This window comes from Bactrocera oleae, chromosome 2, assembly GCF_042242935.1.
Source record: "Bactrocera oleae isolate idBacOlea1 chromosome 2, idBacOlea1, whole genome shotgun sequence".
In the NCBI taxonomy this organism is placed as follows: Eukaryota; Metazoa; Arthropoda; class Insecta; order Diptera; family Tephritidae; genus Bactrocera; species Bactrocera oleae.
Genome location: NC_091536.1, coordinates 24,780,030 through 24,806,448, shown reverse-complemented (window position 1 = coordinate 24,806,448; position 26,419 = coordinate 24,780,030). Strand labels below are relative to the sequence as shown.

At 38.0% G+C, this 26,419-nt stretch overlaps 2 protein-coding genes and 2 non-coding genes across 21 annotated transcripts in view; 1 reads left to right on the top strand and 3 right to left on the bottom strand.

The window, feature by feature from the left end:
- Window positions 1–1,277: 1,277 nt before the first annotated feature.
- On the bottom strand, window positions 1,278–1,349 carry TRNAG-UCC (transfer RNA glycine (anticodon UCC)). Its single transcript has one exon. It is a non-coding gene; the product is annotated as a tRNA-Gly (tRNA).
- Window positions 1,350–1,639: 290 nt separating this feature from the next.
- TRNAG-UCC (transfer RNA glycine (anticodon UCC)) lies at window positions 1,640–1,711 on the top strand. The gene has a single exon. It is a non-coding gene; the product is annotated as a tRNA-Gly (tRNA).
- On the bottom strand, window positions 1,642–3,051 carry LOC106618050 (NAD(+) hydrolase ApTIR). Its single transcript, XM_014235580.3, has 3 exons — window positions 2,862–3,051; window positions 2,553–2,800; window positions 1,642–2,479 (listed from the first exon to the last, which is right to left on the bottom strand). Exons 1-3 carry the CDS (start codon window positions 2,871–2,873, stop codon window positions 1,894–1,896), a joined length of 846 nt encoding a protein of 281 aa, XP_014091055.1. The 5' UTR covers window positions 2,874–3,051; the 3' UTR covers window positions 1,642–1,893.
- Window positions 3,052–4,485: 1,434 nt separating this feature from the next.
- The window catches only part of Itpr (Inositol 1,4,5,-trisphosphate receptor), a 30,507-nt gene continuing 8,573 nt past the window's right edge, over window positions 4,486–26,419 (bottom strand). For 12 of the 18 annotated variants that reach the window (XM_036377186.2, XM_036377191.2, XM_070112826.1 and 9 more), the window contains 24 exons: window positions 18,825–19,411; window positions 18,179–18,249; window positions 17,906–18,021; window positions 16,017–16,770; window positions 15,706–15,920; window positions 15,113–15,586; window positions 14,522–15,040; window positions 14,263–14,438; window positions 14,024–14,179; window positions 13,785–13,938; window positions 13,561–13,717; window positions 13,332–13,352; window positions 12,545–13,206; window positions 12,103–12,238; window positions 11,892–12,035; window positions 11,449–11,672; window positions 9,253–10,690; window positions 7,764–9,184; window positions 7,502–7,694; window positions 7,295–7,417; window positions 7,046–7,218; window positions 6,823–6,987; window positions 6,287–6,760; window positions 4,486–6,221 (listed from right to left, as the gene is read on the bottom strand). In XM_036377186.2, coding sequence (XP_036233079.1) covers window positions 5,628–6,221; window positions 6,287–6,760; window positions 6,823–6,987; window positions 7,046–7,218; window positions 7,295–7,417; window positions 7,502–7,694; window positions 7,764–9,184; window positions 9,253–10,690; window positions 11,449–11,672; window positions 11,892–12,035; window positions 12,103–12,238; window positions 12,545–13,206; window positions 13,332–13,352; window positions 13,561–13,717; window positions 13,785–13,938; window positions 14,024–14,179; window positions 14,263–14,438; window positions 14,522–15,040; window positions 15,113–15,586; window positions 15,706–15,920; window positions 16,017–16,770; window positions 17,906–18,021; window positions 18,179–18,249; window positions 18,825–18,925 — 8,661 coding nt within the window. In that variant the 5' untranslated portion in view covers window positions 18,926–19,411 and the 3' untranslated portion in view covers window positions 4,486–5,627. Of the gene's footprint in view, window positions 6,222–6,286; window positions 6,761–6,822; window positions 6,988–7,045; window positions 7,219–7,294; window positions 7,418–7,501; window positions 7,695–7,763; window positions 9,185–9,252; window positions 10,691–11,448; window positions 11,673–11,891; window positions 12,036–12,102; window positions 12,239–12,544; window positions 13,207–13,331; window positions 13,353–13,560; window positions 13,718–13,784; window positions 13,939–14,023; window positions 14,180–14,262; window positions 14,439–14,521; window positions 15,041–15,112; window positions 15,587–15,705; window positions 15,921–16,016; window positions 16,771–17,905; window positions 18,022–18,178; window positions 18,250–18,824; window positions 19,412–24,493; window positions 24,861–26,419 lie in introns of those variants that run through there. The other 6 variants (XM_036377187.2, XM_070112833.1, XM_070112830.1 and 3 more) reach the window with 5 other exon arrangements.

Genomic DNA, 26,419 nt, shown 5'->3' with positions numbered 1-26,419 from the left:
ACATGTACATCATATAAAACATATACATACATACATACTAAACATATTAAAATAAACAGATATTTACATTTAAGTGCATAATGACGAAGAATAAATATTATTACTGCAAAATGAACAAAAAGTTGATACAAATTTAATTCTGATAGCGATTTGCATTAATGTAAAAGCGAATGATTTACTCGTAAATGTGAAATATGGCGACGATTTCTAATAAATTGTAGTGTTATGAATATAATGTTGCAAACAATATAAAAAATATATTTTTATTTCACTGTTAAAAAGAAACAGCTGTTGAAAGACTTAGAAGAATAGGTAGTAAATAGTATGTTCAAATAGAAGCGTAACAAAGTAATGGAAGTATTATGAATCTGAAGGGAAAACTGCACATACAAAGTGTATGCAAAAAATAATCGACCTTTATATTTGAATCATACCTCAGACAGAGTCAGTTAAAGTTACAGCCGTTTCAATTAAAGAAAAAGTTATTAATAAGTGATGTTTTTACTTTCTTTAAGAATGTGTTTGAGTAACTTTTTTATTCAAAGTATGACTGATCGACCGAATAGGTTTGGTTTGAAGTGTTAAAAAATTAGATTTTAAGATCGTTCTGACGTTATAATATTTTATTACTTGTTATTTTATGATTACAAATTTTTTTATTTTGCTATCAGCCAAATTTTTATCACGCATTCCTCCTCATCATCACATTTCTTTGTTTCGCGATAATTTACTTGTTCCTTAAAGCGAGCATGTAGAAATTGGTTTGTGTATATTAACTGCACATTTTTATTAAAAAATACAACATTTATTAACTTGCTAAGGGGGGAGTAGGCTCTTAACTGAATGCTCAAGAATATTGTGTTTAAATTTTCAATCGATTAAAGAAAACTTAACAAAGTTGTGAGTATTTTTATGTCTCACGTTTTACATCAGATTTCAAAATTTTAAAGCGTTTTCCACACAACTTTAAAACTACTGTACCGATCATTTTGAAATTTCGTACGCTGTTCCTTTACATAATTTTCAATATAACGCCGGAGAGTTATTTAAAAATTTTTATATACATTTTATCTAATTCTTTCCGATACACGTTCGAATAATTGCTGCTATTTCCGTATTTTTAATATTCAGAATATTTCCAAATGTCATACTATAATGTGCCATTGATTTTAATAGGGAGTTTAGATCATGTTATCATAAAAAATTCACATAAACATTCCTGTTTTGTAGGATGTAGGATTCCAGGTATGCCTTTTTGGTATATAAAAAATTTACTGTGCGTCGGCCGGGAATCGAACCCGGATCAACTGCTTGGAAGGCAACTATGCTAACCATTACACCACCGACGCTAACATTAATAATAATCCAAATGAGCTTTTTCATATTTAGGCAAATGCCTGCAACACAGTGTGAGTCAAAGTAAAAGAAATTCTTCTAAAAATACTTGAAATTACAGAGAAATTCACAAGCAAGAATCATTACTTTTATTTATTGGTATATCAATTAGAAATTACATAGTGGCGCTATTTTACGCAATTACAGAATTATTTGTAGATCTATAATTGATAATTAGTTCAAAGAATGTTTTGTCAAGCGTTGACAGTGTTCAAATATGTGATAGGAGAGAATGCTGGTAGGTGCGTCGGTGGTGTAATGGTTAGCATAGTTGCCTTCCAAGCAGTTGATCCGGGTTCGATTCCCGGCCGACGCACAATAAAGTTTTTGCTGCTGCTCTTCGTTTCAGCTGAGGAAAAGTGCTTTGAGACAATTTACGGTTTCATGTAGCGAATTGCTTTTTTATTGCAAAAATGGAATATACAAATTAGTTATAACAAATTGTTGAATAGAGTCTAATAAACATATGTGGATATTTTGAAGCTTAAATTGAGCGGTTTAGAGCCAACCACCGGATCCAGCACCACCACCAATCGATCCCTTGCCTCCACTGCTCGCCCATGGACCAAATGACTGCACATTGGGTACATGATTGGTGCCTGCCGTTATGGGACTGAATGCCACATCCTTGGTCAAGGTGAGATGATGTGCCGCCCCAGCATTGCCGTTTCGTGTATATTGTCCCAGTTTGGAGGCTTCATATTCGGTTTTCTGTATCTCAGCCGCAGCCGCATGAGCCGATCGTTGCAATGCCGATGCTGCTTCAGCTTCACGCGCTGCAGCAATACGTTGTTGATGCGCCACCGCAGCTTTTGACGCGGCCAATCGTTGCTGCGCCAACACTACAGCTTGTGCGGCCGCCGCTGCTTCGGAGCGTTGAATAGCGGCAGCTGCCTCGGATTTTTGTGTGAGTATAGCGGCAGCAGTTTCCTTCTCCATAGCCATGCGTTGTTGATTGAGCACATTCTCTTTAGCGGCCTGCATTTGTTGTTGCGAAATTAATACATTGGCTGAAGCTTGTTTTGCGGAGGCAATGGCATTAGCCACTTCGCTGGGTGACGGCGCCGAGCTGTGACTCGCACCACTGTAAGATAGGCACAGTGTAGGAATTAAAAATAAATATGATAAATTTTTATTTAATATTGATATTGCTTTACAAATTCTTCCAAGGATTCCAGCCGCTAACAGCTAGGTCCCCAAAACCGCCACTGAAATGTGCATTATTGCCGCCACCCAACCAAGGGTTAGCACTGATAGCTACTGTGTGTCCTGATTCGCTGCCAAATCCAGACAGACTGCGGCGATTCAAAGACTTCTCCGATGTTAAGGGGTTTACCTCTACATTTCCCTCACCTGCACTTATGGCAATGAAGCCGATGGCGTACAGCAAGAAGACATGTGTGATCTGTGTAAGGTAATTTTTTATATTAACCTCATTTACTACGAGCTTACCAAATTTTACTGACCATAGTGGACATTTTTGTATTTGAATTCTTATTCCGTTAGTTAACTGCCGAGTAGTGTGGAGAGCTGAAATAATAGATACTTTCAAGCTTGACTGCTGAAACAAGTGGAAGACACAAACTGAATCAGCGCTGGAAATGCGAAGCCTTTTTATACAGATTTTGCTTGGCTACGTCCATTTCAACCGCTTGCAAAAATATCACAACAATAGCAAAGATTCCAATATTTCGGCACCCACTGATACCTGCGAATAGACGAGCTGCTGCAATTAAGATATCTGCGTCAAAGGGACTGCGGCAAACGGTCACGTAGAACAGTTTATTTTGTGCACCTTTCGCTTTTCGGCTAACGCCAATCAGGCGCTCTCTTCGACGTGCGCTTCTACGTTGCTTTAACACTTCAGCCAAGCTTTCGAATTATTACAAAGTAGATTAAATTAAATCGCCAAATTGACAGGAAACGAAATATTTTGATTAACTGTAACTGTACAGACTTAACCGGTTCACTACGAAGAGCGGTGCAGGAGCCCGCGGTAGCCCAATTTGCCGGAATTTCAATGAGTATTTAGTGATGCTAGCATAGTTATTGAGTGGTTTAACCCAATAACAGAATTACATGCATATACAAGTATATATATAATTATAAGGTGGTATTATATTTGGCCCACTCTCTATTGAATAAACGTCTTCCGCATTGCATAATGAAAAGTTTAATGGAATCTGATTACATTATACATTATTGTCGTTATAAATACTATAGAGGAACAAAACTAAACTATGATATATTATTGTAAGACCCTTCAAATTTTTATTGCTTAGGCCAAGCCAATTTGGTAAACTAATGAACTTGAGGCAGCAGCAACCCTTTGAAAAAAAGGCATAATAATAATCAACGGAGATAAGTGATTCTGAAATCGTATTGACTTACCGTGAGATCAGTATATATTACTCCATAGTTTGGACGAAAATTATTTGTTGGTTATATAAGTATCACTGTAGCTTCCTTTACATTTGGTTTGGACTTTAAGAAGTACGGTTAAAGTAAAGTTTATGCATATAGAAAATTCTTTCCAAAAATTGTCCGTCTTTCGGTGAACAATGTCAATCCTCTTGTGAATTGGTGTAATGAAAAATAAAAAAAAAACGTTAACTTCGGCTGCATTGAAGCAATAATACCCTTCACAGGCGCATTTCGTTCAGTTTGCAGCCAATGGTTTTGCTAGTTCTTTCTAGCATCTTCCCTCCAAAAGCTTTCCTATAAAATCTATGAAAGCAGATTTTTTTTCAAGGAGTTGAAAACGAGATATGAATTTTACTAATAAGACAAAAATATAAAACCGTTAAGCGGAAGACCTTCCCGTTACAATTAAGAGCTCATACTTGGAGAGCGCTTCTTAGAGGTGTCTATCAACCAATTTTTCAGAGTATGGAGCGAAAGAAAAAACATTTGCCACAACAAACACCCCACTCTTCAGGGTATAATTATCATAAAATATTTAAGCCGATTGGAGATGAACCCTATTAGTTGTTTTGTATGCGAATATGTTGATAGCCTGTCTGAAAAATCTAAATATTATATATGTACATACATATTCTGGCAGCTAATTTAGTAAAACATTCCTTTGAATTTTATGTGATTGACTACAATTTTATTAAATTTTTCAATAGAATTCCGTAACTGCATATTCATTATAATTATATATATATACATATGTGTATGTAAGTATGTTTATTACATTTTCAATATATTTAAGTAATATAATCAATATTATTAATATTAATTGAGCTAAAAATTAGTCTCCATAAGTTTACTCTAAACTACAATTTTAGTTTATAATTAATTTTAATTAAAGTACTTCGAAAATTTGTCAAATCTACTAATATATCGGTATGTATATGTATGTAAAATATTGTTTGTAAATAGAAATGTATTGTATGTAAATAAAAAAGTACAATAGAGACCACAGCAGTTAGTTTGAATACACTTCAGTAGAGGTTGGGAAGGACACGTAGTGTGATTGTTGACGAATTTAAGTAAAAAGTCGAAAAGATCACATTTTAGTAGAGAGTTTTTGCTTTAAAAAATATATACATATATATGTATATGTATGTAAAATATGGAGAGATGAGATACGATGGTATCCCTAGTAAATTATTGGCATTTTTGTAGATAGTTGACAACAGTTCAAGTTTAAAAATGTAAGTTTGTATGTAGTGTTTTGTTTAAGAAGCGAGAAAATATGTAGGTGTGCTACAAGTCAGTGTTCGATAGGTAAAAAATCAAAAAAGTTTCCGCAAATGTATAAATAATTCGCAAAATACGATCGAGACAAAAGAGAAGGCAAGTGAAGAAAATAAGAGTTTGCAATTTTAAATAAATCTACAACTAAATAATGCGCAGCGGACATGAATTTGAAAACTTTATACTTAAATGTAAGGAAGAGAGACATTTTACACCATAATTACACACCCACCCACACATGTAAGAATACATACAATTATTTATATGTTTTAAAAACATTTGTGTGTGCCGAGTTAATATTATTTTCGAAACTTGTATTTGTTGCCTTACGCTACGTTGATTGCTTCGCTTGCACATAATAACTACCACTAGAGCCGAAGCTCGAGAAATTTTGTGAAACACAAAACAAAAAAAAACAAAAGTCAAAAAGAGAAACCTTGTCAAGGTCTTAATTAACATTTCCACATTGTGTATTATTGCTTAATCCGTTACATAACTCATATACCACTAACTGTTGCTGACACACTTCACGACAAACTGTTCGCGTCGCGCAACTGATAACACGCCAATAGATTGCTCGGCGCTGTATTGAGTAATCCCAAGCGCTGCTTTTGCTTACGCTGCTCCGTCATGTGATCCTTCAGTTCGTGCAACTGCTGCGACAAGCTTGTTATGAGCAATTGCATCTCCGGCAGCTGAGCCTGCAAGCTGCGTAACTCGATTTGCTCACTGTCGGCATCGACGGCGGCCAGCGACATGGCGCGCAGACGTGGAAACCAATCCAAAATACCTGCTTTCACCATTGCGTATACGTAACTCTCGGGTCCGGTGAACTCTGTGGGATCCTTCACCTTCACCAACACTATAAAGTACAAATAATGCCACATATTGTGTTCACTTTTGATGTGCTCTTCAAAACTGACGGTTTTGTTGTCGAATGCCGAACGATTAAGGCCGCAAACAAAGCAGGTGTTCTTGAGGATGAGCTCTTTTTGCTGCTTCTCACTTCTCAAATCGGCAAAAGTGTCTATGATAACGCCAAAAATTAAATTCAACACGATTATGATGACGATGAAGAAGAAAAGCAAATCGTAGATGACTCGTGCGGCGAAGAGACTTTCCTACGTTTTGGAAAATTTAAATGTATATTAGCTCGAATTTATTTTTTTGAATATGAGCCACTCACCTTACTGGACGGTGCGCGTAGTATATCGCCGATACCGCCACCATTTCGCAAACCCTGATTCAGTGTGGTAACAATACACATAACTAAAGAGTCGCAAGAACGTTCCTTTGCATCTCCACCACAACCGCCACTGACAGCAGTGGTGGTAGAACTAGCTTCAGCGCCACCATTGCCGCCACCAGCACAAAATATTCCCTTCTTAAAAGTATCTGGCGCGCTACAGGAGCTTTCAGCGCCATTCGCCGCCATCGACATGGTAATATCTGGCACCGATGTCGTCGTTGAACTCGTCTGCCCCTCATCAGCATCCACTTCGACAAGAAAGTCGTCCTTAAAGAACATATAACCAATGATGGAAAATAGATAAACCAAAATCAGAGCTAAGACTGCTGTTAAAACGATTGAGCGTCCGTTGCGTGTGACGGAGCGTATGACATTCACCAGAGTTTCTTCACGATATACAACATCGAATAGCTAAAGAAGGAATAGATCATATAAAGCACAATATTTTCGACAAATTTATATATTATACACACCAATAGCGAGTAGAAGAAGGGATGAAAAATCAGTCCACAAAAACAGAAGAACATGTATATGCAGTGATACAGTAGCTGCATATCTGTGATTATCTTGAGGAAATTCTTCTCCAACGTGCCATTGTTGCCCATAATGCTTACGATATGCACGCTCTTCAATGTCACCTGTATAGAAAGAAGTAGATTTATTTTGTAGTTGAATTTCCAGTCAACTTGAGCTCACCGTCACTACTCCCAACAGACAGAGCGTAGATTCTGGACCAATTAGAAAAATGGAACGTAATATCACGGAGCCAATTAAAGTACGAATTCCTGATTCACGTGGTAGCGTTACAACAATAGCCAATGAGAACAACAAAATGGCCCAGAAGAGTAAGGAAATATGTGAACTAAGCTCTGGAAAGTAGAGGAAATAGAAAATTTAGAAAATCAACGAAATTGCAGGGCTAGACACAATTCATGGTATGCCTACCCGGTACAGTATTGTCGAACGGATAAAAAAATGCTACAATTAGATTTATAACAACCACACAATTAAATAGTATATTGCTCCATAATGACATATAGCTGCTGACCCAGAACAGGAAAGGTTGTCCTTTAGAAAAAAAAAAAGATTTTTATTTCAACTCAAGAATTCTCATTCAGTACACAATGCTAAACAAACGTATCGTGAACTCACCTCTCAACTTCTTTTGCCACTTCATTTCATTGAACATCTCCTCGGCCTTATCAAAGAAATCCGCGACTTTCGAGCCCTGATCATCGCGTTCAGCTGTGTTCAAAATTTTTATTTTCGTGTCTGTCGTCAAGTATTCGCATATTTCGGGGATCGGAAAAACAATTTGCTCTAAAGTGCGGTCATTTCGTACGATCTTCAAAGCAAGAATATAAATTTAATAAAAAAAAAAAACACAGAAACAACATTCGCCTATCGCACTCACCTCAATTTGTGCTGTATGCGTTGCGTAATACATTAAGGCCTGACTCATTTTCGCATCAAAGCTGGTTGCTTGTGGATCTTCACAGGCCTTTAGTAGCGCCGCCAACTCTTTGTTGTGCTGCGCCAGCTGGTGGCAAAGAATGTAAATATTATGACCCACTTCACGTGGACTCACCGAAACCTCATCATCCGCTTCAGCATCGCTGCCATCATGTTCATCACCATCGTCGATCATCTCTTCTTGGTGATATGCTTTACAGGCTACCTCTACTAATTGCTTGGGATTCATATTATACAAAATACGTTCGGCATTTTCACTGTCGCCGCGACTTTCCATAATGGCCAACAACAGTTTGGAGGCATTATTCTTCAGCTCCAAGACGAGATCCATACGGTTTTCGCCGAGCGGATTAATGTTGTTAAGTATTAGTGCTGTTATGATGTCGAGACCGTTGGACTCGTGCGTCGCTATGCAATTTTGATTTTCATGACAGGGCCCCTGACAGTATTCGGTAAGTGTTTCCAAAGTTTGGTTGATCAATGCGACATTGTTTTCGTTGATATATAGCCCCAATAAGCCCAATCCACCGGTCGTTGAGCCGCAAATACAATCCAGAAACATTAAGGTTTCAGAGACGAGGTTATTGTTGGTTTTGTTGTTTTGATTTCGTAATAAATTTTGCAGATCGGGATTATGATTCTCGCAGAGTAATTGCAGGAAACGTAGAATCGGTTGCATGACCAACACTTTATTCGAAATCTTATTGCGATCGTCCTTGCTGTCTTTGTGCTTTTCTAGCTTCTCGGCGAGTATGTCTTCCAATGGGCTATTAATGCTAATGGCAGAGTTTTCATCACCCGGATGAATACTTCGTGCGTTGCCGTAGGCGCGAGCTGTTGCAAGACCTGCATTATGCAATTCCTTTTTTAGCTCATCGGTGATAACAACACCATTACTTTTTACGCCATGTTTACGCGCTATTTTGTCCAGTTCCAGATTAACATCCTGCTTGTTTTCGTGAGCCTTCGCCGCAATATCTGAGGTATTAACCGTCACCGTCGACTTTATTTCTTGTTGAGCGTCCTTCATTTTCTCGAAGAAAACTTTATAGAATGCTTGATTGAAGTCGCCACTGAGAAATTTTTGATACATGCCCTTCTGTATGATAGGATTGCCGCCCTCGAGTAACGCAATGCCCAGTTCAACAGCTTCCACGAAAATTGAGGGCGAGTGTACGGACTTTATTACGAGTTCAATGACCAAATCAGAGGCGCCTTCCCGATCTAGATGATTTTGAACTTCATGTAGAGTTTTACCAGCGCGCTGAAGATACTTGGCGCCCGGGCCGTGGGTTACAAGATGAACACGTTTCTGTTGCTCAATTAAAATAGCGTCAGTGCCATCTTGCAGTGCAGACTTGCCTTAAATAGTTAAAATTCAATAAGTATGTAGAAAAAAAATTTATGAGAAATAAATTGGTGCAACAAACCTTCGATTGCCTTTGCTCCTAGCCCTCCAATGCCACGGCTATCAATCCCGATTCCAATATTTATACCACTAGCGCCACCTCCACCAACACCGCTTATAATTCCACCACTTCCCCCGCCCCCCTTCCGATCAAAGTACCGCATTAGCAGTGTGTTGCGCAGAGCATCTCCTTTGTCACCGTAATTCACATCGATTGCCATCATTTCGCGCAGCGTACGCAACACCTTTACACATAGCTTTTCTTCCTTCTCCTCCAGCAACTTCTCAGTGTGCTTGATTAGCTTTCTAATAAAACCGCCGCTTTCGCAACTTTTACGCGCCTCGGTGCCGGGCGGAAAGAGTAACTCCGATCTGTACAGAATGTCGACTAACAACGACAACTCCGCCTCCACCACCGGCTTCAGTTGATCTTCCAACAGCGACACAATATCTTGCAAGCCCTCTATAATAGAACGGTCCAAACGCATTAAATTTGCCGAGAGCTGCGTCTCATATTTTGGCTGCTTCGAGGCCAATAGCCATTTGGTGGTCTGACGCGTCAACAAGGCTGTTTTGCTAGACATCGACACCACCTGTTGCTCCAAGTCGAGCGGAATCGCAATATTACGCGTCTTCGCCGACTCAGCCAACGTACGAACGCAGTTCTCGACATTAAAGCGATCGGCCAGTGACAGCCACTTGCACTGTGTTAAGCGATAGGTGGCTTGCAGTATCTGAACGAAAATCATCTGACGCGTTTGCACGATGGTGCTCTGATCGGAGAAGGGACTGGAGAAGAAGGTATTCAACACATTCGTCACACCGCTCAATACATAATTGAGCAGTGTCTTATCGGCATTGGCGCCGATGGCAATCAGTTGGTTGATATCAACTAGGAAAGATTTCTCAAACAAATTCCACATGTGACTCGAGGAATAAATCTCCTTAACCTCTACCTCGGTATCAATGTAACAATGATTCAGAAAATCAACATAAGCTTCCTTCACTTCGGGTATGCAAGCAGGATTGCAAATAATTGTTACTATATCGTCCAGTGAGAGCAAATTGTTGCATTTAATTTCTGTGTAGACATTTTTGCCCATGGTACAACAGGCGAGCAGCTTAACAAGTTCCACATGATAGCGCAGTGGACTAGAGTCATCCAGTGGCGACTTTTCACTCTGCATCATGGAGACGAACTGATTAAAAGAACTTTTGTCGTTGTAGAACACGAGTACATCTTCGCCGGCATTTATCAGCTCTTGCATAACCATATCTTGACATTTACGTATGAATTGATTCTCAGCTTTAACGATTGTTTGAAGGAATTGCAAATATACAACATGGCGGCCATGGATCTCAATGCAATGTACGAAATGTTGTACGACCTTGTCGTTGACTTCGTTGCAAAGTGCAAGGTTGTCTTTAAAGATGGCGCAGACGGTCTTAGCCTCTAGAATCTGGAATCAGAAGTCCCAAACAATTATTTATGGGAATTTAACTAATTTCCTTAAGAAGCTTGAATTCAATTTAATTAACTCATTAAGAAAATTTAGTTAAATTAAAGTAAATATTTATTTTTAAATAATTTGCTTAAAAATGTTGTATAGTAATGTGAATAAATAATGTAACCAAATTTTTTAATAAAATAAAATAACCAAAACTAGTTCATGATTGAAATAATTAAACCCGAAAAGGGTATCTTCAGTTTGCCACGAAATTTGTAATACCCAGAAGGTAACGTTGGGGTCTCCGATATACATATATATATACGAGAACTAGTCCCTAAGATTTTGAGATATCGATCTGCAATTTTGCACATGTTCTTTTCTCACTAACAAGTTGATCATTTGTCGGAACTTTTCATATCGGACAACTACAGCATATACATAGCAGCCATACAAACTGAGCGACAAAACTCAAGTCCATTATAATAAGCGGTGGCAGAAAAAGGTGTAAACTTGTTCTATTTTCAATATAATAGTTTTGACACCCAATACCCCCTCCCTCCGGTGGATCCACCGCTATAGCTTGCTTATTGGAAAGAAGAAAGAATCTTTCTAACAATTATTGATTTAAATTTAACTTAAATTAAGAGAAAAGCGGTGCAAACAATTTTACAAAATCTAACATATAATTAATAAAAATAAACACCTTCTACTGAATGAAAACAATTTACATTGCTCTAACATTTAAACGTCAGATGGATGCTACTTACGCCTGGATTGAGGAATAAATCTAACTGATTATGCAACAAAACTTGATTTTGTTGGTTTCCTAAGCAAAAATTCTGCAGGAACTCGTGCGCCAAACACATCAGCTCCTTCATTAGCACATCGTCCTTTTCATCATACGGATTCTGCAGCAGATCGAGAATAACTGTATGTACACCAACGTTGCGGAGAAGGCGTTGTTCGTGTTTGCGCGGCTTGACGTTGGGACCTTTGGTTAAGTAAAAATCGTACAATATTATTATAAAAAGTGCTAATTAAGGTTATGAAAGGAAGCATTTAGGTAAATAACAGAGTCATAATTCAATTGATCCAAATTGTGCAAAGGGTGGGCGAAAACAAATCGGCAAAAACATTATTATAATAAATTTGTGCAGCTAATTTTTCGTTAAAGAAAGTTTGGTCAAGGTTCTTAAACTGAAATACATACCTGATGTGACGCAAAACTTATTCATTCGTATGAGTATCTCTTTAACCTTTTTGTACTCATTTAGCTGCTCATTTGACAATGATGCACGATATTCATTGCTCAAGTTGGAGACATCAATAGCCGGGTCAGAAGAGCGCTCAGCAGCTGCAAGTGGTGGAAGATATAAGGAATTAAAACTTAATATTCCCATCTTTGTGGTAGTGGTACATACTAGTATTGTAGTCATCCGTGGTTTTCGGCTTATAGACCCACAGCTCGGACTTTTCAACGCTCTGTCGCAGAATATCCAAGTCCAGTTTAATGCGCTTATAAGACTCTACGTCACTATCGGACACAAGCAATTGCACCTGTAGGCAGAGAATAATTGTAGCAATTTTTCTAAGCTTAAAATGTTAATAAATATGTAAAATAAATTAAAACACAAAATGGTTAGTACTAACGATATGATCCCATTTTGGCTAGAGCACGGTTAGAGCGGATTGTGGATGGGGTTACGGGTGGTTATAAAACAAGTAAAAAATTATAAGTCATGTTATAGATTCAAAAGAAAAATTGATGTTAGTTAATATTAGTGAAGGCGTTAATAAAATTAATGTTAAAATTTTAAAACGAAACTTATAAAACAACAGTTATATTCTAATATTGTTACTTACCTGTCTGAAAGCCTGTAATACCTCCTGCCGCTGACTGAAGTGCCTGAAGAGCAGATGCAGTGCGCCTGACACTAGCGGCGGATAGTCGTGCATGATGAGATGGAGCAGCACGCGCAGAAAAGTGCGCCCACCCTGGCCATCCAAATCTAAATTCGACGCATCGCCGCTTTCACAGTCGAAAATGTCCTCTGCCTGCACACCAATTGACTCCAAATCGATATTCTTCTGACGTGTACTTAGCGCAGCAGCTGCTGCGGCCGCAGCCTCCATCAGCGCCGCATTCTTGCTACTTGTCTCGCCACTACTAACGTTGCCATCGCTTGGCGTACACTCCCCTGTGCCTGTGTTCTGGGCCGCCGCAGCTGCTGCTGCTGCTGCCGCGGCTGCGCTAACTTCAGTCTCATCAAATTCGCGCTTGAATATCGATAGGAGGCAACTGATTCTATAATCCAAACGTACGTCAAGTATGAATTGTAGAATTTCAATTATCTTCAACTTGGTATCCATGACCAGTGGATACTCCTTCAGCATCTGCGAAACAGACTTGCGATGTTGCAGCGCCAGTGAGGCGGGTGAGGCGATCGCTTGACCGACGGAACCGAGCGCTAACGAAGTCATTACTGTGTTCATGTCACCAATGGAACGTAGAACGCCTCCTTCCGCTGTGAGGGAAGGCAGTGGTTAGTAGTATTTTCGTTAGTGCAGGCAAATAATTTAGCAAAATTGTTTGAAAGTAACGAAGGAACAAAACCATTTAAAGTAATAGGCGCTACTGAGACAAACTCACCCGTTTCTTCTTCAGTTGGCGCTAATATTTTAATTTTTAATATTTTTATACGTTAATTTCAATTTGTTGCAAGAAAAGAAAAATAAACGCAATCATATTAAGCGAACGATAAAAACAATAAGCAAGTAATGGATTAACGAACTTTCGATAACACAACTTAAGCAGAAATACCGTCACTAAATATACTTCTGCGAAACACATTCTCTCTGCCATTATTTGAACAACTTACAGTCAATATCCGTATTAACAAAGCGCCCGGGTGTTGCGCCGTCCATACCAGTTTCCGACACACAATCCAATATGCAGAGCAGAGTTTTGGTCAGGCGCAGCAGATCGCTGAAACTGTAGAAGCCGAAGTAGATTAGATCGCGTGCCAATTTTACCACCTAAACCCCCAAAAATATGAAACACCTTATAGAAGTCAGTATACATTTTGAAAATGCAATAGTCAACCTCAAAAGTTAGTTTATTTTGCTCTTGGTCGGTGAATAGCCACACCTTGGTGGCCACGTTGCAGAGATAATTCTCCACGAAGGCGATTGTCGTGTTGAATTTGGCACGCACAGCTTCTTTGTTTTGATCAGGTTGCTGGTTTTTGCCATCGTAGCTGCAACAAAAAAACAAAAAACAATTTGTAAAGGAATGCACAAATAAAAGATTTATACACATTATACACAATTATTGTCGCTTACTCTAGTATCGACATTTTTGATGGTATTTCGCTCCAGAGACGCGCATATTTAACCGGCGTCACCGGCTCTTGTGGATCACGGTCAACATGCAAGTGCAGCATTAGGCGACAGAATGAGGCGCGCAGCTCATATGGCATTGTCTCATCGGACATGCATCTGAAATATTCAAAAGCCAGATAAATAACAATAATAAGCATGCTATAAATCTAACGCTCGTGTGTATGTGTGAGTGAATTTACTTGAGTATCAAATCAATATCCAGATGTGGCGATAAAATGTTCAACGCCAAGTACTGGCGATTCAAACACATGTTCGAAAAGAGATTCAATTGATGGCGATAGTAATTCAGTATGGCAGCCTCTTCCTCCTTGCCTTGAGCAGCACAATCGGCCAAATCGCCCATGGAACGTGAACTCTACAAAACAGAAGCAATTAAATTGTAATACAATTACTCTTACTTCTGAATTTGAGGGATTTTGAATTTGTGCCTGTACTTACAGGTTGGCCACGCCATTTCAAATGTATCTCATATTTCTCCTCAATCTCGGGGGCATCATTTAAACTTGTTGTATCCCAACTTGTCGTTGTAGTTGAATTCGAGATCAAATCAGACTTTTCCTCGTCGTCCAACACTTCCGTTAGTGTGCTCAGTGAATAGGAATCCTCGGCAGCACTACGATACATATCGCCTAATGGCGCTTTAAAATGTTTGATTTGAGTCTCTATAAGGATATCCGCGTTCTTTGAGCTAAGCACACTCTTACAAATGAGCTCCTGCGTCACAGCGATCGCCTTGCGATTCGAAACACACAAATCGGAGAGATAGTCGAGAAAGCGTGAATCCCAGTTAAGCATATTCTTGCGGACAAGGCCTACAAAGGTCTCAATCTCTGCCGCGGTTATGTGTTTCTCCAACAATTTGCGATTGTTGTGCAACAGTGCGGTGATCGTGTCCTCCGCTAGAATGTCATAGCCGATTTGCTTTTGCATGAGACCAAAGTGCTTGGCTATATATTCCTGTAAAAGATATATAAACATTACAAAAAAAGGATTAATCGCAGGATCACCACTAATCTCCTCGAGCCTCACCTGATTTTTACGGTAGTCCTGCTGCGACAAACGCAGTATGCGATAGCACAAGCGAAAGATGTTCTTATAAGGACTGTTTTTCGGATCGCTTAGCTCATCTAGACGTAGAAAGGGTGCTTCACCGCTTGGATGCTCCTGGAAGGGACCATGCAGAATTTTAAACAACTGCTTAAGGATATATTGTTCGCGCAACAGTTTTTGACGATCGCGTATTGGATTTTTAATTGTTAATTCCAACGCCTTCGCCTTGTTCTGTTCATTCTCCATGCCAGCAATGAAGAAAACAATATCCTGCAGTAATGCTATCAACGAGCGGCGCTCATTTATGGAAATGCTGCCGTTTACCAACTTGCTTGTAACGGTATCCAACACCTTGCAAGCATCATTTGCAAAATCCAAATCGCGCACCTCCACGGGTGAGACTGGTATGAGCGCGAAGGCTTCTTTATCCTCTTTGATGGGCGAACAGCAGACCTGTGAATGTTTTAAGAATGAATTGACTTTTCAAGGTCTGCGCCAAAGTGCTTTGGTTTTGTAATTGTAATTTAATTGTCTAGTGTTATGTTTGTGTGTGTGTGTGTACATATTCGTACCTTTGACATCACCGGCTTGTCATCGTCAATATCGATGGGTATGGAGGTGGCATGCACCCAAGTGTTCGAGCACAAATGCCGCAAACGCACATAACTCGATTGCGGCACAAGACTGTCGGCGCGCGCCATCGTTGTGGGGTCTAATTCGAATACCGATGCGATTTCAGTGGAGTATGGGACTGGCACCAGGCGATAGCGTTCGCATTTGCTCTTCTCTATGTAATTGTGTTAGGTAAAAATAAATTATGGAAATGGAAATAAATATTGAAAAATTCAAATTTTGCTTTTATTAGCGCTACTCGCAGACACACCTGACTCTTTTAATGACGTATCTAGTCCATTGCCGTCCAGAGAATGAATCAACGTCGTGCTGCCAACCGATTCCAGCTCGGCGGCCAGATAATAGCCAGTGGCCAAATGCTTGAAACGGTACAAGGAGTTCCAGTGCCCAGCACCGCCGCGACATGAGTCATGTTGCACAACCTCGACCTCCCAAAGCGCCTTACTGCTCGTAGCCGCCGTCGCACTTGTACGTCCCGTCGTACGCAAGAAGACATGCTGCTGCTTTTTATACTCGTCCATGGTGAGAAATTTCTCTTGTTCTGCGTGAAACAGACGTATCACATCGCCACCTTTCAAAATGTGTTCTTGGTTCTCTTTGTGCTCCATGAAGAGCGTGATCTTCCATGAGGTGGAGGAGTTAAGCACGTTTACCTCCTTACAGCCAGGGTTGTCTGGTAACTCATAGTTGGAGGCTACATGTAGGTTTTGTTGCTCAGCATTTACGGGATTCAGTATGACTTTGTCACCGACCACAACATTATCGCCCGCGGAACGTAGCTTATAGAAAGGCATTATGTAGAACCAAGAACCCTCATTACCATTGGCGTCCAAGTAGACACGCATTGCATTCTTCTCCAATAATGAAGGCAGTCGCTTATTCATAGTTAGATATTTGTTTGATTTGAGATGGAGTAGCTGCACGACGCTGCCATATTGCACAACGGTACCTAGCAGTTTCTTGTTTTCGGTATCATTTTGCTTCTTTTCAATCTCCGCAGCATGCTATGAGGATATTAAGTGGTTAAATACAAGTATCCAGTACATTTTAGGCACAAAGATACACTGTTATGATTAAAACACGCTCTCTCATTTTCATTGAGATAACTCACATATTGGTCGATATATGCGGTACAAAGTCACCCGGAAGTTCAAAAATCTTTATATTAGCTATATTGACCCGATTCAACCCAAACGGATCCTCTCTGAATTACAATTATATATCTCACACATTGACCGATATTTTCGGTAAAAAGTCAATTATATTTACTGTAGTCCACATATCCGGTACCTAGGGGCTTGAGCAGTTTCTTGTACAGACAGACGGACGGACATACAGACAGACATCCGGATTTTAATTCGTCTCGTCATCCTGATCATATAATCCTATATCTATATCGAAAGCTTTAGATGATACAAACAACCATTAGATGAACAAAATTATTATACTCTGTAGCAACATGTTGCAAGAGTATGAATATCTATAGTAAAGTCAATGGAAATACTACAGGAGTTGTAAATTCAGTTCCGTTTCAGCTACCTAGAACACAGTGTCTGGGTTAATACCTTACAGTATGGTGAAGCATTGATTCTGCTGAGTACTAGAGCAACCCATGGGCTTTTATTGTCCCTAACAGAAATATTTTTGAGAAAATTCTCGATTTTTCGAATTAAATGTACCGACGAGATCCAGACACAATTACCCGGAACGCAATTGACTGAAATCCACAAGGCAACCGGCGAAAAGGCCGACCCGCTCTAACCTTGAGAAAGAATTTGGTAATCGAAATATCTGAGGTCCAAAAAGTTGGATTAAAAACAAGACAATAGCACAGAAGCTCCCACTGTATTAACAGAATACGAAATACTCAAGGCAAAAATGAAAGAAGCGTTAGAAGCCTCAGCTACCATTCCAGGTAGGCTCATATAGGATAGGATATAATTAATAAACAATTTCATTAGAATGTAACCAAACCCCGATTTAATAAAGAAACATAGATTATAATGGACCCCAAATGGCTGGGCCTTGAGCCAAAGTCAGATGGTAATTTTTTCTACTTATATTCCTGCACTGTTACAAACATAGGTAGATATTATATAAAAATTGATAGATGCAAAATATTGCAACATGGCTACTCACATGCAAACGTTTTAAGAGATTTGTGTCTGTGTTGGAGCTGGCTGACTGCTTGGCGGCTTTCCAGAACTGCTTTTGTGCAGAGTAACGGTTCATAGGACAAACCTTTATGAGACAATCTGCAAAGATGCCGTAAAACAATGAGTGAAAGCATAATGCAACGCGGACAAATTGCATAATTGCCAAAGCGAGAGAGGGGCATACCGCCCATCTCCCATCAGGTGAGCGATATAAACGCAAATCTAAAACAAAAAATTAAAGCAACATTGCACTCACCTCTGAACTTCTTAGGCGGATAATTCAAATCACCCGCCTCCGGACATACCACTGTGCGATCATCGACCAGGCTGACGTGGACAATTATCAGTAATGCAGTGTGGGTCATTGGGTTTGTTGTGTAAGCGGGCGTTGAAGACATTATCACGGGCAGGCGGAGCACACACACAGGGGCACAGAATAGTCGGTTTCATTTGATGGTCGGTTGGTTGATTGGTTGGTTCGGGGAATGTAGCGGTGGCATGGTGTAAAGTAAATATGAAATTAGTTAATAGCCAAATACATAGTGTTTGCAGCGCTCAATCACATAACACGACGGGCGTACAACAACCATAATTAGTGAATTACAGAAGGTAATAAAAATTCATAAGCACATTAGCTACAGTCGGAGGCAAAATCGTACAAATACGAAAGCCATTTTAATGGTCGCAAGTGCCTAAGCAGAAGGAAAATTGTTTTTGAGCCAACATGCGAACCATTGGCTATGCTCTAGGCTTTCTTTGTATTGTTTACAATCACAACAAAACAAATATGCATAAACTGACTTGTTATATGAATATTAATGCGTAAATATGTATGTAACAATGAATTAGTGAATAACATGAACATATAGGAATATATAAAAATTAATTATTCATTAACTTACCCGAGTGTGCTGAGAAAGCCGCAAACACTGCCCTCCGCGTATAGCGACACAATATCGCCCAAATGCAGGAAGCTCGCCGAGCCAATTATATTGTCACCCATTGTGTTGAAAGAGGGCGTGCCGGTGGGGTGACTGCTAATGACCGTGCTTGAAGCCCAATACGCCTCGCAAGCACAAGGTACTTACTATGCTCGATTATCCTGGCGCTTCTTCTTATTCTTCTTCTCGTTAAATATCACATATGAGTTCGCTTGCTTGTTAGTGTGTGTGTATGGCTGTGCGGGCCCAACGAAGACGCAGAAAATGTGCCAGAAACAATGGCAGGCGGAAAAGCGAGGAATTAGACGAAAGCTGCAATGGAAGTTGTAGTTGATGCTGTAGATTAGTTATGGTTGCAGTTGTAGTTGAAGAGTTGTCTACTATTATTTGCTTATGTATACGTGTATGTATCGTGCTTGGGTGTCTTTCACAGCGACAAGATTGCTTACACGCAGCAGAATTCCTCGAGTTATGGCAATAACTGTTGCTGCAGTCGGTTCAGCGTACTAAGTGTTCAAACTTTTCTTTGGAAACTCAGCTTTAATTGGCTGTAAAGAGAGATAGATATCGAAGGTATGTTAAATTGATGCTTGTGATAGTAGTAAATGTATATATAATATATACCTGTGTATGTAGGTGCAAGTAAAATCTGTGAAACATAAAATAATTACACTAAAATTCTCCATATTAAGGCGGTATTCTAGTGTAGAATTTCAAAAAATCGATTTTTTTTCATATTTTCAAAGTTTAACTATTTAAGAGATTATTTTTCAAAATTTAAATTATTTTTGGAGATATAGACATTTTACTGAGCCGTCTTCTAAGCTGGTTGGGCTGGGTCTAATCTAACAAAAGACTTTACACGAGACTTTAAATGCGTTTTTCTCGGACCAGACTTTTTCAATACGATACCCACTATTTCTCGAGTTCTACTGGACCGATTTACTGGAAATTTTCAGGGATCTTTTTTATAGACCTCTCTCGAGTATGAACTAGCCCCATCCCCAAGTTTCAAAAATGTTTACGAAAATAAAAAAAATGGTAAAAAAAAACCTTTTTCTTCAAACAGTCGCCATTTTGTCAAAAAACATTTTTTTACTTATGGCTAGTTCATACAATTGCGACATCACTGCAGATTGATAATCTTTTTTTTTCATTTCAGATTGAGATAGGAGGGTTGGAATCATGGGTATGGTCATTTTTTGAGACCCCCCACTTTTAGTTTTATAAATTTTTAACTTTTTTTTTAATTTTTTCTGTGACATTAATAAATGACTGATAAATTAGTCGATGGTTTGTATTATACTAATTAGTCTTTTGGTTACTCCAAGATATATGTAGTTAGATCCGAGGTGATTTTCTGCTCTTAAAAGCAATGGAGCAATGTTTATTTTCTGCCTTTCTTGAAATGGTTATGTCCGGTGATGTAACATGGCAATTAAAGATTTTCTACCACTGAGAAAATCAAAATTATATCCTTAAAGAACTTTAGGATCAATTTGTATAACAGCTGCAGTTACCCGATCTGAACAGTACATTCGGAGATTGTGGCGATGCCTTAGACAATAATCTATTCCAAATTTTGTGTCGATGTCTTTGCAAATAGAATTTTTTCCATGCAAGGACCTTATTTTGACCCCTATTCGCCTGATCTATCAGCATATGGCTATATTATATTTCCAAAACAAAAAACCAACCTTTTATGATAAAATGCTGAAGAACATTCTTTTAAATGATTAGCTAAGAACCAAGCTAATTGTTGACATAAGTTAGTTTGCTTATACAATATTTCTCTTTAAGAGCGTCTGTCGCAATCGCACTACTCTTATTTTTGTATGCTAAACTTTTTTTTATTTTATATATCTATTTTTAAAGGTATTTGGATTTTAACACCTAGCAATATATTAAGTTTAAGTCTAATGATGGGTTGACAAGGTCAAGCCAATAACCCGGCTTTACTTCTATCAATTCTTGTATTAACATTTTTTGAGTTGACCGCAATTCATTTCCAAACCTCGAGAGAGTGAGGAATAAGTATACATATATATATTTAGAAGTAAAATTATTTTTGAAACTTTCTCTTGTCTGTCAACAAATGGCACTTGCCCTTTTCATAATGGATATATATACATACCTTCACAAATATAATACATAATATGTATTTATATAGGAGTTTCCGCACAGTCGCAGCAAAGTTCTTGCAACTAAAAATAGGAGGGGTGAAAATTGAATTTTGCGTATGTCAATCAAATTCGTGTTCAGAAAGGCAGAAGTAAGCAGTGGCATTTGGTCCTTTGTAGGGAGCACATTACCATTACAAGGAGAACTTCGATGAGAGGCTGCATGTATGTAGGTATATGCTGAGTAAACACTTAACATAATTATCTACCATTAGTACATACATTTAAGTGTATTATGTACTTAATTATATTATTTTAATAAAGTCGGTCAGCAGGGTAAATAGAATACACATTTTTATGACCTCATTCAACACAAAGCGAAATAGTTTTAAGAAAAATAAAATTGAAAAAAAAAACTATAACGGTTTTACTATTTTTTTCTACTAGTCACAAACCTCAGCCTCGCTTGCATAAACATAAAATATTCGTAAAATATTAAAATTCACAAACACACGTGTATGTATGATAGTTTTTAGGTCAAAGTGTAGATATGTATGTTGGAATTTCAAATGAAAGTAATGAAAGAGCGGCGAAAGCAAACTGCTGAAGGATGCCGGGCAGAGTTGCAGGAAGCAAACATAAAAAGTAAGGAAGTGCTAAGTTCGGGTATAACCTAATATTTTATACTCTTGCAACTTGTAAGGATCTAATGCCTTCATGTGCTGACAATATTAAAAAATGGTGCGAAAGAATTTAGACTTCATTATTCGAAGGAATCGTGAATAAATTACAATACAATTTGATATCTTCTTGACTTAAATTGAAGATCATTAACTTAAACTTAATTTTATTGCTATACCCAAAGTATCAAAGTCAAAGTATTGACCCGATTTAATCCATTTTTAACATACAGGCATACTATTCAGAAAGAGACTATCTTCCAATTTCAATAATATATCTCACAGATTGACATTTCTGGTAAAAAGTTTGCACCACACACTGGAGTCCCCGTATTCGGTAACTGAGAAGTCCTCACAGTTATGGTCCGATTTATTTAGACTTGACATGGTATAACTCAAAGGAACTATTTGTGCAAAGTTTTGTCCCGATAACTATATTCTTTGATGCTTGATCTATATACTGGAAAGTGTAAGAATTATATCGGATTTAAAATTGTGTTGTATGGGAAGTAAGCGAGATTGTAGTCCGATTCCACACACTGTAAGATAGGATTGTTAGGATAATGTTATGTACCAAATTTAGTTGAAATTGGTCAAGTAGGTCCTGAGACATGGGTTTTCACCAAAATGTGGGCGGTGCGACGCCCATCGTCCAATTTTGACATCGACTCCTATAAAACCCACTTGTACCATCTTGGATGTAAAATTTTATGTCTCTGACGCATTTAACTTATTTATTGATTCATCGCACTTTTAGTAGTTTTTAACAAAACCAATATATGGAGAGTGGGGTGGTTAAAATCCGATTTCATACATTTTCACACTGTCGAACGAAATATGAAAAGTATTTGGAGATATATACATTAACCTTATTAATGGTCAGGGCAACCATTATAAAACAATTTTTTTACCAAGATGTCAGGTTTATATCTTAATTATGGGCATAGTTGGCGTGCCCGTGGTCCAATTACGTCCATTTACAATACCCAACCTTGGTGCCAAGGAACATGTGTATCAAGTTTTATCAAGATATCTTAATTTTTACTCTAGTTACAGCTTGCACGAACGGACGGATGGACAGACAGTCAGCCATATATATAACCCTATTTCTAACTCGATTAGTTTTAGGTAATACAAACAACCGTTAGGTGAAAAAAACTATTATATTCTGTATCAAAATGTTGCAAGAGTATAAAAAAGGGGACATATGCGGCGGGAGCGCGAGCTCGACTCTCCATTTAAATATGTGCGGAGAATGGTGAGCTATAAGAGCGCTGCCACGCGCCAACTGGATAATTTTAGGGTCTGGTCGGCGTTGTGAGCAAAGGAGACATATAGTCTAGGCAGCCTATCAAGCAGGCGTAGATACACTAACAACTGCAGCTGTCGATTACCACCCCACATGTACAAAAGATACAATGTTAAACTGTAATGTCATTATTAAATGAATAAAAACATCATAAACGACAACAACGATGAGCCAACGGAGTGCCGAGTAACCAAAATTCATGCAGCTTCCGAATAAGTGACAGTCGACGTCAAAATATATAATAAACGTAGGCAAAAAATTACAATATGTTAGTACTTAATGAAGAAATAAACATATGTCTATAATATATTTTACTTTATAAATTTTGCTGAAAATTTGGTTTGCTTAGGTTGCAAATATAACTGATAGACTTTCATATTTTTCAACATTGACAAACATAGTACAACTAGGAAGTCTTGATTCCTATTAAATATTTTAATACTATTGTATTTTAAAGGCTTAAAATCTTCTTTTGTTTCAGAATGTGGAAATTCAATCAAAATCACATATATTCAAGAAATTTGGCAAGAATCAAATATAAATCAAGTTATTGACACGTTTTTATTTGTGAAGGGTATTACGATTTCAGTGCAACTGAAGTTAACATTCTTCTTTTCTTGTTATTTGTATATTTCGGTGCATTTTCTGTATTGTTCGGCTTGGTGATGATTCTTTAGTTATTATTTGTATAATCGCAGATTCGCAATAAAAATATATATTTCCCATTACTTGTACACATATTTTTGTTACTGAGTGCATAGATGTATGCATTTGTGTATGTGTTACTAATTTTAGAACAAACATTTGCCAGGCAAATAAAATATGTGCATTAAAAAGTCATAAAATAAATTTATTTCAAATTCAATTAAATTTGATTAACCATTAATTGGCTTATAGTTTCATCACATATTTCTTTCTCAATAATACAAATATGTATATACAAACGTACATATGTATGTGCATACATATTTGCATAGATACATACATACGCTTAAAACATTTTACTACATCAAAATTTGTAGAGCTGCATATGATTTTAGTGAACCACATATACGCTCCCACCCTTTCACATGCGCACCGATTTCACCTTTGATCATGAACGCGAATTTCATGTGTATAATTTTTTATTGGAAATTAATTGCTTCTGATTGATTTATAGCACTTATCACGCACGGAGATGCCATTTAGAACGAAATTTGATTTTTGATTTTTACACACATATACATATACACTTATAAAATAATAGATTTGGAGCACAGCTTCGTAAACTCGACTTATACACTTTAAGATTATCGCATCAAATATTCAAGGCCATACATAAATATGTACATGTATGTATGTACATATGTAACACTAGCTGACTTCCTGCAGAAGCATAACTGTCTCAACAAGCTTCTTGTTACAACATTTCACATAATTTTTATGATTTTTTGTTTTAATTGCTTTGTATGGGAATTTTAAAATCCATATTTACACTCGAATTGTAATACCATCACTCAAATTGGGTTGTGAAAAATTTACCAGGTAATATACTAATGATGCTGCTGTGTTGCTATTCCACACGTTTGGCCCGACACGACGTCCGTTTCGGTTTGTGGAGCGTTGCGTTGAAATAAACAAATCCTCGACCGCAAAATTACACTGGCAGCGGTCGAAAAATCTGACGCACTCATCAAAAGTAAGCAAACAAACGATGCGCGAAAAAAATTTTAATTGTGTTGTTCAAAAGAAAAAAATTATCGTTACGCTACGTCTAAACGCCGAACATTGAACTGACCCACTCACTCGCGCGCGCACCCTCTTAAGGTATTTGAGTGTGTGTGCCTGTCTGTGAATGTGTCTGTGACGGCGAGGGCGATAGGTGACGCGCGTCCGCTTCCGACTCGAACTGAAATGAAAATGAGACCCCTCAACAGAACAACAATTCGTCTGTAAACCAGCCAGCTAAAGTCACAGGAAAAGCTATGCAAAAGCGTTACGCGTGCAGTTATTGAGCGCAAATCATTTAGAATTTCACTCAAAAGTTCGTAGAGGCGCGGAAGCGCTATGCGCTCTTGCCACACTGTCTTCCTGACTGCTGTTACCTATACCTATAATACAGTAAAAGAGTAGTAGCTTAGGGAATTGTTGGCTTAAGTTGGTTTGTAGGGAGTTTAATGGGCACTCAGTCGCCGGCGGGCGCATTTGCGCGCAAGAGTGAAAGCTCTACTGGCCACTCCACTTTATCTAAATAAATACTCTCACTCTCATTTTCATACGTGGATCTCATTTGCATTTGGTAATGTTTTCGGCTACTTTTTAGAAGTCCAAAAACTGGATTCATACATACAAATATCTATCAACGTATTCAATACAAATATACATTCAGCTAATAATTAGCGGTCAATACTGTTGTGATTTTCTATTGTGCTTGTTCTGTATTCTTCTTCTTTCCTTCTTTCCTTTTTTTCGTTTTTTTTTTTTTTGTTAGTTGTTCTCGAGGAATTTTAATGACTTCTATTTATTTACGAAAATGACTTAAAGTGTAGTTGTTGCTTGTTTTTGTTGTAGGCTATGTAGCATAGCATAATATTATTATATATGAGCTAATTTATTGCGCTTTCACACGTTCTTGCGGTTAGCCATGCAAACACAAACAAAATAGTTAAATAAATATTTACACAAAATATGATTTTCATTTGAATTTCAACGTAATTGCATAATTTTTTATAGGAGTCTGATATGGTAATTAGCATCTCATGAAATTTAGCGGCCATATAGATATGTACTCGTACATACATAAATATATGTATACAGGTGCCTTTGTTCGGGCTTATAAATAACAAATAATCCATGCCAAATTTTATGAAAATATCTTGTAAAATAAAAGTTTTTAATCATAGTAGAATATTTAATTTTGATCGTTCAGTTTCTATGGTAGCTATATATATATACTATTGAAGTTCATATCGGCGGCGGAGCATGTGCAAAATTAAACTGAGAGACTAGTTCGCGTATAGCATAAAGACGGACATGTCTACATGTCTGTAGGTACTTTATAGGGTCGCCGACGTGTCCTTCGCGGTGTGACGAACTTAATATACTCCATTCAGGGTTTAATAATTGTAAAAGATAAAACTCTCTGACGGATTAAATGAAAATCCATGTTAGAGACCCCAAGTATGAAAAAAATACCGACTTATGAAGATTGTGAGCGAAGACTATTTGTTAGATTAACTCCTTCAAAAATGCGCATGACAAAAAATCAATTAAATTCGTACAACTATGCAAACCAAAATTTCAGATGTGGCCCGGATTAAAAGATCCTCAAGTTTGGCGGATTTAAACATAACAATTTATGATAGAAGATAATTATCTTTTTTTCCTTTTTTATATATACAACACTCCTACAAAAGTAATTCCAAACAGAATTCAGCTAATGTGAAAAATCTCTGTGAAAACCATCTT

What these genes read in the sequence shown, in the direction of transcription:
- LOC106618050 (XM_014235580.3), bottom strand. An exon ending in TGGAATCCTTGGAAGAATTT is followed by an intron (nt 2,480 to 2,552) that starts GTAAAGCAATAT and finishes CCTATCTTACAG; the next exon opens with TGGTGCGAGTCACAGCTCGG.